The following is a 14,268-nucleotide window of genomic DNA, read 5'->3' on the forward strand; positions in this document are numbered from 1 at the left end:
CTTTCCAAATTCCACAGAAGTTTGCCCCGTTTGGGGAATGGAGCCTTACGTGGTGCACCAGTTAGATTCGATCTCCTGAACCTGTTCCTGTCATGGCATTGCATCTCCACCTGCAGTTCAATTATTTGGTCGAGGACACCTTCTGGGGTATCTCATCTTCTTTCGTTGTCTCCTGACCTATTTCGCCTCTATGACAATATTGGATTTCTCTGCATCCAATATCCAGCACAGTAGCCATTTCATTGTGGTGGGGCCATGTACCCATTTGGTGGCAGCCCCCTGACAACACAGGGATCGCCCTGCTGATGCCTGAGCTGTACAATCCCCACATATACCAAGTAGTAGATGCTCGTCCTCTTAGGGCATCAGGACTCCTGGTACTGGCCATCATGCCAGGTGGCCTTTGCTGTGGCTGGGTGGCGCCTGCGAGGAGACCCCCAGATTGGAGTGGGTGGCATCAGGGCGGATGACCAGCAATGAAGCGAACTAAGTCATCTCTTACTGGTGACCAAACAGTGCCAGCAGTCTCTAAGAATGGAAAGATCGAATATAGTGCTGACAGATATGACCCTAAATCATTTCCCTCCCTCGTTACACCGTGGAAGCATCGTGGGGCTACAGAAAGAAGAGAGTCATATTCATCTCAGTATTTAGTCTGTAGGAGAATAGATGGGAACTCCTTCTTACCTACGAAGCCTCAGTTTTTTGTTGAACATTTGGAGGACACGTTTGGGGAAGTGACAGCACTGTCCGATGGGAAACGGTTCAGTCCTTATTCTGACAATATCCCCAGCTGAGTCTTGGCCTTAGTCGCCTGTGACCAGCCAGGTGATATTCCTGTTTTGGTCAGTACCCAAAAAAGTCGAGAGGATTATTTTCTATCGCGACCTTCTTTTGTAGTAATGTAGTCTGACGACAAGCTCCGCGCCAATTTAGATCGACAGGTTGTTCATTTCATCCAGCGCTTTTACAGGGGACACAAAGACAATAGGATTGCTACCAGCGCCTTCATCTTGGCCTTTGAGGGTGGCCATTGCCTGAAAAGTCAAGGCGATGTTTGCCACTGTGACGTTAAAGTATATGGCCCTCCCCCTTGCAGTCTGCAGCTCGTGATATAGTGGTTAGCGTTGCTACCTCTGATTGTCGTGGTACTGGGCTCGATTCCGGGCCAGTTTGGGGATTTTCTGTGTCTGGGAAGTGGGTGTTTTTGTTGCCCTTAGCATTTCATCATCATTTGTAAAAGTGGCTCGATTGGAATGTGTACAGTTTGGGAATGTGTACAGGCGCTGATGACTGCAGAGTTGAACGCCCCACAAACCAGACATCATCATGAACCTCCCCCTATGCGCTGCTTTAAGTGCTGGAAATTTGGGCACATGTCCTCAAGCTGCAATTCCAGCGACACTTGTCGAGATTATGGACGTCCACTGCATCCAAATACTCCATGTGCACCTCCTCCTATTTGTATCAACTGTGGAGAGCACCACTTCCCCTGCTGCACAGTACTCCAGAAGGAGTGCGAACTCATGGAGTACAAGACCCTGGACTAGCTGACTTACCAAGAGGCTGAACGCAAATTTGAATGATTACACCTCAGTGGCTAAAGGAGCCAAAGCCTGCTAGACAAAGAGCTTCACAGTCTTTCTTCATGACTGAACCTACACTCCTGGAAATGGAAAAAAGAACACATTGACACCGGTGTGTCAGACCCACCATACTTGCTCCGAACACTGCGAGAGGGCTGTACAAGCAATGATCACACGCACGGCACAGCGGACACACCAGGAACCGCGGTGTTGGCCGTCGAATGGCGCTAGCTGCGCAGCATTTGTGCACCGCCGCCGTCAGTGTCAGCCAGTTTGTCGTGGCATACGGAGCTCCATCGCAGTCTTTAACACTGGTAGCATGCCGCGACAGCGTGGACGTGAACCGTATGTACACTGGCCGTACACCTCTGGTGGTCGTCGAGGGGACACTGAATAGTGCACGGTACATCCAAACCATCATCTAACCCATCGTTCTACCATTCCTAGACCGGCAAGGGAACTTGCTGTTCCAGCAGGACAATGCACGTCCGCATGTATCCCGTGCCACCCAACGTGCTCTAGAAGGTGTAAGTCAACTACCCTGGCCAGCAAGATCTCCGGATCTGTCCCCCATTGAGCATGTTTGGGACTGGATGAAGAGTCGTCTCACGCGGTCTGCACGTCCAGCACGAACGCTGGTCCAACTGAGGCGCCAGGTGGAAATGGCATGGCAAGCCGTTCCACAGGACTACATCCAGCATCTCTACGATCGTCTCCGTGGGAGAATAGCAGCCTGCATTGCTGCGAAAGGTGGATATACACTGTAGTAGTGCCGACATTGTGCATGCTCTGTTGCCTGTGTCTATGTGCCTGTGGTTCTGTCAGTGTGATCATGTGATGTATCTGACCCCAGGAATGTGTCAATAAAGTTTCCCCTTCCTGGGACAATGAATTCACGGTGTTCTTATTTCAATTTCCAGGAGTGTATTTCAGAGAAGTCTTCCCAGCAAGCCTCTAAAGGGAACCGACAGGCCAAGCAAACCAAGAATAAGGCTGCAGGACTCTCCACTGGTTCCAACACCACCACTCCTTACAGGTTCTGCACCTGAGGATGAGATGGACATCTTAATGTCCCCTGAGGACCTATATCTCACTGATATCTGCAACGACAATGGATACAAATACCCAACTGGTGGCCAGATGATGCTGAGGCTTAACCTGCCTCCTTGATCACTACATGTCTTCCCCAATTTCAGAAAGCGTCATCATCCTTTGCAACTGCAGCGGTTTCTTCTCCCACCTGGCTGAGTTACATCAACTTTTAAGCGTTACAAGTGCTTTTGCATTGTCCTTCAGGAAACCTGGTTTCCTGCAATGCAGACCCCTGCCCTTTGTGGCTATTGGGGGTACTACAAGAAAAGGTCCTGCCAGTGACAGACCGCCAGGTGCAGTTTACATCATCGTCCTTACCTCTGTCTGTAGTGAACCTGTGCCTCTTCCAACACCTTTAGAAGCTGTGGCTGTCAGGGTGAGAACAATAGAGGAACATACTGTTTGTAACATCTACCTCCCTCCAGATGGTGGTGCACCACCCCATGTATTGGCTGCACTGATTCCTCAACTCCCCCCACCTCTTCTCCTTCTGGCTGATTTTACGACCAAAACCTTTTGTGTTGTGGCACCAAGGTTACTGGCCATGACAAAGATGTTCTGGACCTACTAACTCAACTCAACCTTTGCCTCTTAAATACAGGTGCCCCCATGCATTTCAGTCTGGCACATGGTACCTGTTCAGCCACTGATCTCCCAGTTTGCGGTCCCTGCCTTCTCCCATCTATCCAGTGGAGAATACATGACGACTTGTGTGGTAGTGACCACTTTCAATTCTTCCTGTGTGTACCCTAGCATCCCTCATTTCGACGCTTGCCTAGGTCGGCTCTTACCAAGGCTGACTGGGACAGTCTCACGTCTACTACCAATATTGAGTATGTGTTGCATATGACCATCGATGAAGCTATCCATACCATTACTAATACCATTGTTGCCACAGCTGAATCGGAAATCCCTTTTACCTGCGGTTGTCTCTGGCGGAAGTCGGTGTGGCCATTAGGGACCATATAGGGGGGGGGGGGGCTACAACTCCAGAAGCGCCACCCCTCCCTGGAGAACTTTATTGCCATCAAATGGCTCCATGCCCAGGTTCGCCTCCTCATCAAACGAAGGAAGCAAGAGTGTTGGGAATGCTATGTCTCCACCACTGGAACACGAACCTCCCCCTCTCAGGTTTGGACTAAGCTCTGCCGATTTTACAGCTATCAGAACCCTGCAGGTGTATCTGGAATTTCCACAAATTTCCATACGTAATTGCAGAGTGTCTGAGAATTACCATCCCATCTTTCGTCTCCTCAAACACACTGGAATGACAACCCTATCTTTTGCTCCACGCTACCCTGAGTCTTATAATGCTGAGTGAGTTGGAATTTCTCAGTGCCCTTGCCGATTGTACTGACACCTCTCCTGGCCCAGACCGCATCCATTCGGAAATGTCGAAACACCTGTCAGCAGATTCCCAACGCCGACTCCTTGTCGTCTTCAGCTGCATCTGGAGCGATGGCGAATTCCCGTCGCAGTGGAAGGAAAGTATCATCATTCCATTGGAAAAGCCACGGAAGAACCACATAGATGTCGATAGCTATCGTCCTATCAGCCTCACTAACTTTCTGTGCAAACTGCTCGACCATATGTCAAGCCAATGGTTATGTTGGCTCCTTGAGTCTTGGGGCCTTCTGACTCTGCCCCAGGGAGGTTTTCGCCGACGCTCCTCCATCGAAAATTTGGTGCACCTGGAGTCTGCCATTCGATCGGCCTTTTCCCGGCGACAATACCTTATTGCCATCTTTTACAACCCCGATGAAGGCCTACGACACATCTTGGCGATACCACATCCTCGCTACTCTCAATGAGCAGTGTCTCTGGGCTCCGGTCTCGATTATTTTACAGAACCTTCTGTCGCTCTTCACTTTCATAGTTCGCGTTGGTGCTTCCCACAGTGCACCGCATATACAAGAGAATGGGGTTTCGCAAGACTCTGTCCTGAGTGTTCGACTCTTTTTAATCGCCGTCAATGGTCTATCATTAGCAGTAGTATCCTCGGTATCTCCCCTCCTACAAGTTGACGTTTTTTTGTATTTCTTTCTGCTCCTCCTCTACTGTTGCAGCTGAATGTCGGATGCAGGAAGCTAAACGCAAGGTGCAGTCGTGGGCCCTCAGTTTTCGGCTGCCAAAAGTTGTGTCATACACTTCTGTCGTCGTCGTACCGTCCACACTGGATATTCGATCCACTGAAGTTTGTTGTGTTGCTGCGATTCTTATTGTAAAGGTAGCATGTAGTTGTAACTAGCTTAAGAGGACGATTTTAAACTCACGTCTGTATTTGTAGCAGGTTTATCAGTGTTTACGAAAATAACTCCTGCTGTGTGAAGATTTCTCGCCGTACACAGTCCTGACATGTCTCGACATGTCTCTGCTATCTTAGTCGATTCTGAAATTTTCACTATTGCTAACACTTTACAAGTTCTCAGATTAAGAAGGGTGTAATACAGGCACGCAGTCCCTCACGGGGATCTGTTCAGTGCAAAATATGAAGTGAGCATAAAGCGAAGAAAGACGCAGAAGAAACAGAAATGAGATTAGCGAGAAGCTTAATATCAAAATTGTTAATCACGAAGCAGATGAAGTTGAGCAGTTCTTCTACACTGGAAGCAGCTCTAATTGCCAACTAAGGTTTCTTTATTGTTATCAAAAAATACGAAAATCTCCTATCTGGCTAACCGTAAAACCTAAACGGAATTTGAGCTACTTCCCAATTTATCAGTTCCCAAATGTGAAGTCATTTTAAAATATCCGTATCTTTACTGTCATTACAGACAGACATAAAGATATACCTTTTCGACATAACTACGTTCTATTGTCATATTTTTTCTTTCACGCAGTGTACGTGGCTCACTCAACAATTACGCAACTTTATTTCACACGCTCCGACAGTCTTAATTGCTCCTTATTTCACTATTTGTTCTCCCTGTGAGCTTCCCAGTTACTTCTCACAGATTCCTGTAGGACCTAATATGTAAGCTGTTATTTATTTAACTACCGAAAATTTTGTGTTTTAAGGAAATTTCTATATCGCTTCTTGTCAGTAATACCAAACGATACAGGTACTGGGTGTGAAGAAAAGAAACATGCATGGACATATTAATCAACTGAGAATTCATACCATGGTGTAAAGTACCACACAGGATATAAATGGACATAAATAATTAAACTGTTTACAGTATTTACACATGTGTTAACCTGTATTTAGCTACGTTAATGACATTGATTTTAGCCTGTGACAGTTCCAACCCTGCTCACGAATACGGATAAAGGCGGTACTACAGGTTTCTCTCCGCGCTGTGAGTCTCCTTCTTCACGATGTTTCGTAAGGTTTTCCGTCAATCTTAAAACGCCTGTGCCCACTCTGTTTAAGGACTTCCACGTACGCCGTCCCTCGTCATGGATGGTGGCAGTTCTTCTTCAGGTATTTCTGTTTCCATAGTTCGTGGCTTTTCTTGGATGTGGCTGAAGCGGAACAAGATGCTGCAAGAAACTCTTCTTGAACTTCACACGAGCAGATAGCCGCTGCTGCTGCAGCGGAGGGGTGTGGGCCGAGGCGCTACACACCTTTCGCCCCTGTCTGTGATGTGCCACTCGACGTCAGATAACGGGCGGCGCTGTGCCTGCAGGTGAATGCAATGTCTTAATAGTTGTTGGTGTTAAACAGCCTGTGACTGGCCTGCAGGTTTGATTCAGGCTCTGCGTGATGTCGAGACCAACTACGAGAAACCTGGGCCGCTGTCCATACAGCACCTGCAGAGGCGCAAAGTTGACTGCAAGACTGAATCACATATTGCTACGCCACAAACTTATGAATAACCTTACTTAGAATGTCTTGATTTTTTAGTTTCGTGTTTCGTTTATTCGTTTACTCTCTCTGAACCCAGTTTTGCAGTGGTAATGATGCTGTAATTCTCAGAGATTGTCATTGTATTTTATGTTTGACTAAGTGCTCCAGTGCTTTGTACGCACATGACAGAAGTGTGACAAGTAGGTCTGTACGATAGAGCGCAATGTGCCAGTTTTAGAGGTTTCTGTTTAGGCACAACACAAGCTGTCTGTAACTATGTGATGTAAGGTTGATGAGGCAATAATTTATTTCGGATGTTCAAAAAACTGATTCTTCGTTAGTGTTGTGGCACTACTTATTGGATGTGCTTCAGACCGGGCGCCATGGATTTGGTGTGGACTGTCTGTTGATTACGACAGGGAAACGTTTCTATTTAAAATATGGTGTGGCTCTCTTTCTTTCGGGGTTGAGTGATGACATCATCCGTTGCACCTGGGGTGAGAATGTTTATTTTAGTGTCTGTGTTTATCGATTCCGTATTAACCCATGTCACTTTTTGACCTCTTTCAAAACTAATTACAGTACTAAGGACTCCTCCGAGAAGTTGTTACAAATATTTCACCACACCTTCCTCACTTTGTGTGTCTCTCTCTCTCTCTCTCTCTCTCTCTCTCTTTCAGCGCGCACACGCGTGTGTGTGTGTGTCCTATCACTCTCTCTCTCTTTCTGTCTCTATGCCTGCCACTCCCTGTCAGTCCTTTCTTCCAGGCAATAGTTCTCTTAGAATCTATTCTATTTAGAGTCAAGAAATTTGCTTCTGTCATTTAGCTCGTAACTTATATTTCTTTCTGTCTCCTCTTGGATTAGAGTTACTGTCCAGCCCACCAGACTGGGTATCGTCTGTCACAACGGCAGAATGGTGTGTTTTTTGGAACAGAACCTCCTTCTACCCTTCTAGTAGCGTCTACAAAGTTCATATAAATCACTCGGCCATCCCAAGTATCTCTTAAGACTCTCGATATGTTTGTTACGATTTCGTCATATACAGTCCATTTTCCTCGCCCGGTGTTCCATTTCTAATACGAGAAAAATTTTCTCGTACACCTCGAGGAAGCCGTTGTAATATCTCCCACGTTCGCCATTAACCTTGAAATGGGATTCAGCCTCGTTCTTCCTCTTTGTTATAGGCACCGATTTGGATTTGTCGACGCTCAAGTACAACTGCAATTCGTGAATGAAATGGAAATATTGTCCAAGTCTTTCTGGATTTCCATAAAATCGTCCGAGAACACTGCCGCTATGTAGATAACAGTACTGTCAGCGAACACTTTGATATTGCTGCTGATTCTTTCTGATTGTTTATGCGTATTGAAAACTTGCGTTTCCTTGGGGCACACCAGGTGTTGCTTTTGTTTTTGTGACACATTCACAGTTTATTATAAAGTAGTGAGTTCTATTAGTAAAATCTTCATCCAACCACTGTAACACATGTGGCGAAATTCACACGATTGTGCGTTGTATGTGGTTCATCGTGGAACAGTTTCCAGGAATCTAATGCGACAGAATGTTTGCAACATTTCCTGTACGAATAGAACGAGATCTGGTGAATCTGTGAGTGGAACTTGCGACCCTCCCTGGGCTCCCCCTTGTTGGTCACAATCCTAAGCGCTACGTCAGACATCCACTTGTTGCTACTGTCACAGAGTGCACGTTCCCTTGCCCCGTGCTGTCACAGTGTTTTGTTGTCCTTGTTTCAGAACGAGGTAGACCTCCTCTCGGCGCACAGTGCTTCCGAAACCTCCTTCTAACTCTTCCGCCGGTTTCCTCCGAGGTCAGTGGCAACTCTGAGCACCGCCTACCGCAGCTTCATCGGGAGCTTCCCTCTCCTCACCTCTCCTCTCTCCCCCTCTCCAGCCCCTCCTCCCGCAAGAGCCGGTCGAATCGTAACTGTTGTTTGCGCACCGCCTCGCTTGCCGCAGACGTATCTTGACAGAACACCCGACCACCACCACCACCACCACCCCACGCTGCGCTTCACCTGCTCTCACGCGCTGCCCGTACGCTTCTAGAGAGTTGACTTACACGAGTAACTATTTGCTGAGTGCGATTTCATTAATGGAACCGTAAGTTCCTCCTTGGTAGAATAGCTCGGCACGTAAGTAAATTAAAGTTGTCGTCAACCGCAGAGCTTTTCTAGGCACGATTTACCTCTGCTTTGTGACATTTGAGCCGATTTACCGAATCTGTTACCCTGGAGCGCTACGAATACAGTGTATTCAGTCGCAATGCCAGAAATCAAAGAAGCTACTGCCTGAAGAAAAGAAAACCTAGGATTGAACCGCCCGCCCGTTTGGCCGTGCAGTCTAATGCACGGCTTTCCGGGCCTGAAGGAGCGCCGGTCCCCGGCACGAATCCGCCCGGTGGATGTGTGTCGAGGTCCGGTGAGCCGGCCAGTCTGTGGATGGTTTTTAGGCGGTTTTCCATTTGCCTCGGTGAATGCGGGCTGGTTCCCCTTATCTGCCTCAGCTACACTATGTCGGAGATTGCTGTGGAAGCAAGTTCTCCACGTACGCGTACACCACCATTACTCTACCACGCAGGCATAGAGGTTACACTCGTTTGGTGTGAGACGTTCCCTGGGGGTGTCTACCGGCGACCGAACCGCACAGTAACCCTAGGTTCGGTGTGGCGCGGCGGAGGGGTGAAGTGGACTGCGGTAGTCGTTGTGGGGTTGTGGACCACTGCGGCTGTGGCGGGGAAGGGGCCTCTCCATCGTTTCTAGGTCCCCAGTTAACATAACATAACATAACATAGGATTGAACCTACCCAACAACTTGGCTCTGGAGGGAGATTAAACTGAACCTGTCGAGGTGTAATTTTCACTGGGAGTCAGAATTTGACGTGGGACACTTTGTTTGAACTTTGAGGTAGAAAAAGAGAAAATTTGGAAATTTGTGGTGAGTTCCTATGGGACAAAACTGCTGAGGCCATAGGTCCTTAGGCTTACAGACTACTTAATCTAACTTAAGCTATCTTACTCTAAGGAGGAGCCGCGCGACCCGTAGCAAGGTGGCTAGAACCTCGCGGCTAGAAAGAAAAAAAATGGAACAGTGAACTGATAGCGCAGGAGTTACAGGTTGCACATGAAAGAGAGGAAGTAAAACTAGCTTTCGATGAGTAGGCAAATTCACACATTGGTAGCCTGGCACTTATCCACCGTCTTTTTCTTTTCTTTTCTTTTCTTTTCTTTTTTTTTTTTTTCTTATACGCGGACGGTTATACGAAGGCTATTCAAAGAGTAAGGTTCGAACGGTCGCGAAATGGAGACCACTGCGGAAATGAAAAGCGCTTATTTGCAACAGTTACCTACACCTTGCAGCTACTTCTCGACACTGTCGCCGCTCTGATTTAGACACATGTCGTAACGTTGCACCAACTTTCCCATACCCTCGTCGTAGACGGCAGTCACCTGTGCTTTCTGCCACTTCTCTACTCTGGTCTGCAGCTAGTTGTCTATACCAGAATGTTGTATTCATAGCCGACGTTTCATGTGAGCAGAGATGAAGCTCAGGGGGAGTCGCGTTCAGGCTGTCTGGAGGTTATGAAACACTTCCCATCGAAAACGCTCCAGAAGCGCCACCGTTGCAGATGCAGTGTAGTGCCGAGAACCGTCACGAAGAAGGAACTGCATGACAGGTACGTTATGAGATGCTTGCATGAAATCACGCAAAATCTCATTGCAGGCACCCATACTTGCCTGAAGACACTATTTTCTAAGCATCTTTACCTTGTCAGTGTGCGCTCAGGACTGAGAAGACCGACGTGACACAACCTTTGGGCATGCTGGAAGCACTGCTCAACAACTGAGCAAAGCTTCGTCAAATTTTCACTGTGGTTTCCAAATCACGCCCGGTCGGACCTTGCTTTCCGAATACCCTCGTATACACGAAACCGGCCGCCAAGTAATGTGTTGGCGTGTTAGGTGCAGTAGTTTATTAACGTAAAACGCTACCGTTACTCGCATGCTATGTCTAAAATTATTGGTCCGCAGAAACATCTGCTGATACTAACAAGTGGGCCAGTGGCGATCAAAAAATGTCATCAACAGTCACAGTGAGTAACTCGCAGTATCACCTACCACGGTTTTCGAGCAATCGTAGGCAGCCTGTTTGGGAATGTCAGACATGATCCGCTAACTTATTTATCACAGAAGCAAACATAATGTAATACAAATAACTCAAACAGAGACGAAATATATGGTTCAAATGGCTCCAGGCACTATGGGACTTAACATCTGAGGGCATCAGTCCCCTAGACTTAGAACTACTCAAACCTAAGGACATCACACACATCCATGGCCGAGGCAGGATTCGAATCTGCGACCGTAGCAGCAGCATGGTTACGGACTGAAGCGCCTAGAACTGCTCTGTCACAGCGGCCGGCGACGAAATATAAGCTTCATGAAACTTAGACAACTGCAGACCAGGGCTTGGCAAATTCAAGTGCAGCGATGACAACTTTTGCAGAGTCCTCCATGGTGGTGGGCATAGCCGACACTTCAGTAAGTCATCTGAGGTCATCCCAGCGGCGCAGTCACGATATAGTGACTTCTACACTGGTACTCAATGTCTGGCTATTACAACACGCGCTGAGTCCATTATACTGAATGGGCCCTGTAATCCACATTTTAAAATGCCAGGCTGAAAAACATACACTTATAGTCTCGGTTGCTATGGAGCTTTTGTAAGTGCCACACTTGTCTTAAAGAAACTTTGTCTTTACATCGGTCATGAACGAGCTTTCTGTTAACTAATCAAAGAATTAGCTTGAGCTATCTTTTGATTTAACTACTGTTTGTCAAATATGAGGATTGTCAATTAGCTAGAGAGTCCAGCGTCTGCTACAGCCAGCCCGCAGTGATTCAGTACGTCTCACCGTTAGACCCATCAGCTGCTTTCGTACGGAGCAAACTCCAGTACTCGGGGCTCGTGCACTCAGCTCTAGAGCGACACAAACCTTGTGCATAAGTTCTCACAGTTTCTGGTTGTTCTCATCTGTTTCCGTGCAACAGCATTTCTGGACGTCACTTCTGCAATAAAGTTCATACTATATTGGTTGGAATACGAAATATAACCAAAGTAGCTTGTAGGCTCTTTGTTCATTGTTCCAGTATTTCTCTTTTGGAAAAAGGGTTTAGATCTCTTGCTGTGTCCATGTCACTTAGAGCGAAGACGTATGTTTGTGTGAAATCTCCTGTGTGCCAGACCGAGACTCGAACTCAGGACCTTTGCCTTTGGTGGGCAAGTGCTTTACCTACTGAGCTACCCACGAACTACTCACGACCTCTCCTCAAATCTTCACTCCCGCCAGTACCTCGTCTCCTACCTTCAAAGCTTCACAGAAGCTGTTCTGTGAACCTTGAGAGGGTGGCACTCCTGGAAGAACGGGGGTCGCCAGTAGTGCTTGGGCTCAGTCTGCAGAGCACTTGCTCGCGGAAGGCAAAGGTCTACATCTACATCTACATGATTACTCTGCAATTCACATTTAAGTGATTGGCAGAGGGTTCATCGAACCGCAATCATACTATCTCTCTACCATTCCACTCCCGAAGAGCGCGCGGGAAAAACGAACACCTAAACCTTTCTGTTCGAGCTCTGATTTCTCTTATTTTATTTTGATGATCATTCCTACCTATGTAGGTTGGGCTCCACAAAATATTTTCGCATTCGGATGAGAAAGTTGGTGACTGAAGTTTCGTAAATAGATCTGGCCGCGACGAAAAACGTCTTCACTTTAATGACTTCCATCCCAACTCGCATATCATATCTGCCACACTCTCTCCCCTATTACGTGATAATAGAAAACGAGCTGCCCTTTGTTGCATCCTTTCGATGTCCTCCGTCAATCCCACCTGGTAAGGATCCCACACCGCGCAGCAATATTCTAACAGAGGACGAACGAGTGTAGTGTAAGCTGTCTCTTTAGTGGACTTGTTGCATCTTCTAAGTGTCCTGCCAATGAAACGCAACCTTTGCTCGCCTTCCCCACAATATTATCTATGTGGTCTTTCCAACTGAAGTTGTTCGTAATTTTAACACCCAGGTACTTAGTTGAATTGACAGCCTTGAGAATTGTACTATTTACCGAGTAGTCGAGTTCCAATGGATTTCTTTTGGAACACATGTGGATCACCTCACACTTTTCGTTATTTAGCGTCAACTGCCACCTGACACACCATACAGCAATCTTTCCTAAATCGCTTTTCAACTGATACTGGTCTTCGGATGACCTTACTAGACGGTAAATTACAGCATCATCTGCGAACAACCTAAGAGAAGTGCTCAGATTGTCACCCAGGTCATTTATATAGATCAAATGGTTCAAATGGCTCTGAGCACTATGGGACTTAACTTCTAAGGTCATCAGTCCCCTAGAACTTAGGACTAACCTAAGGACACCAAACACATCCATGCCCGAGGCAGAATTCGAACCTGCGACCGTAGCGGTCGCGCGGTTCCAGACTGTAACGCCTGGAACCGCTCGGCCACTCCGGCCGGTTCATTTATATAGATCAGAAACAGCAGAGGTCCCAGGACGCTTCCGTGGGGAACACCTGATATCACTTCAGTTTTACTCGATGATTTGCCGTCTACTACTACGAACTGCGACCTTCCTGACAGGAAATCACGAATCCAGTCGCACAACTGAGACGATATCCCATAGGCCCGCAGCTTGATTAGAAGTCGCTTGTGAAGAACGGTGTCAAAAGCTTTCCGGAAATCTAGAAATACGGAATCAACTTGAGATCGCCTGTCGATAGCGACCATTGCTTCGTTCGAAAAAAGAACTAGCTGCGTTACACAAGAACGATGTTTTCTGAAACCATGCTGATTACGTATCAATAGATCGTTCCCTTCGAGGTGATTCGTAATGTTTGAATACAGTATATGCTCCAAGACCCTACTGCAAACCGACGTCAATGATATAGGTCTGTAGTTCGATGGATTACTCCTACTACCCTTCTTAAACACTGGTGCGACCTGCGCAATTTTCCAATTTGCAGGTACAGATCTATCGGTGAGCGAGCGGTTGTATATGATTGCTAAGTACGGAGGTATTGTATCAGCGTAATCTGAAAGGAACCTAATCGGTATAGAATCCCGACCTGAAGACTTCCCAAGTTCGAATTTCGGTCTGGGACACAATTTTAATCTGCCAGGAAGATTCACACCAGCGCACACTCCGCTGCAGAGTGAAAATCTCATTTTGGATATGTTTGTGTGTTGCGTGGGGGTGGTACAAGTTGATTCATAGCATATGAGGTGAGACTCTAGGGCTGTCAACAACTTTTGCTTAACTGCCTCAGCGTAGATGGAACTTCGTCCCTGTTCAGCAGATTTAGACGACAGTAGCTCCCTCGCCGTGCACTACCGTGCGCACGCCGCCACCTGCTTGTCCCCGGCAGAGAGAGACGGGAGCGCGGGGAGGCGAGTTCCAGTGAGGTGAGGGCGGAGCCCCGGTGTGCTGTGTGTCCGCAGCTGAAGGCGGCCGCCGCCCACTGCTCCGCACACAACGCCGTCCTGGATGGCGCCGCCATCGATGACGTCAGCTCCCAGTCGCCGCTGCTCGCCGGCAGCGCCTCTGCCGGCAGCGTGCGCAGCCACGCCAACGGTAGCGTTATCACCATGACTCTGAAAAACAATCACCTCATTGTCGAGACGCAGGACCGAGCGGTGGGTACCCGCTACCCTCTGGGAGGGCAGACTTCCTTGATCTATGTGTGTTTCTATATGTGTCGCT

The 14,268-nt window shown here is 47.6% G+C and overlaps 1 protein-coding gene across 1 annotated transcript in view; it reads left to right on the top strand.

The window, feature by feature from the left end:
• Positions 1-14,268, top strand: part of LOC126355635 (uncharacterized) — a 427,254-nt gene that overhangs the window by 335,308 nt on the left and 77,678 nt on the right. Inside the window, exon 5 of the mRNA XM_050006001.1 lies at positions 14,007-14,201. Within this exon, the coding sequence (XP_049861958.1) occupies positions 14,007-14,201 (195 nt within the window). The remainder of the gene's footprint in view (positions 1-14,006; positions 14,202-14,268) is intronic.

This window comes from Schistocerca gregaria, chromosome 3, assembly GCF_023897955.1.
Source record: "Schistocerca gregaria isolate iqSchGreg1 chromosome 3, iqSchGreg1.2, whole genome shotgun sequence".
NCBI lineage: Eukaryota > Metazoa > Arthropoda > Insecta > Orthoptera > Acrididae > Schistocerca > Schistocerca gregaria.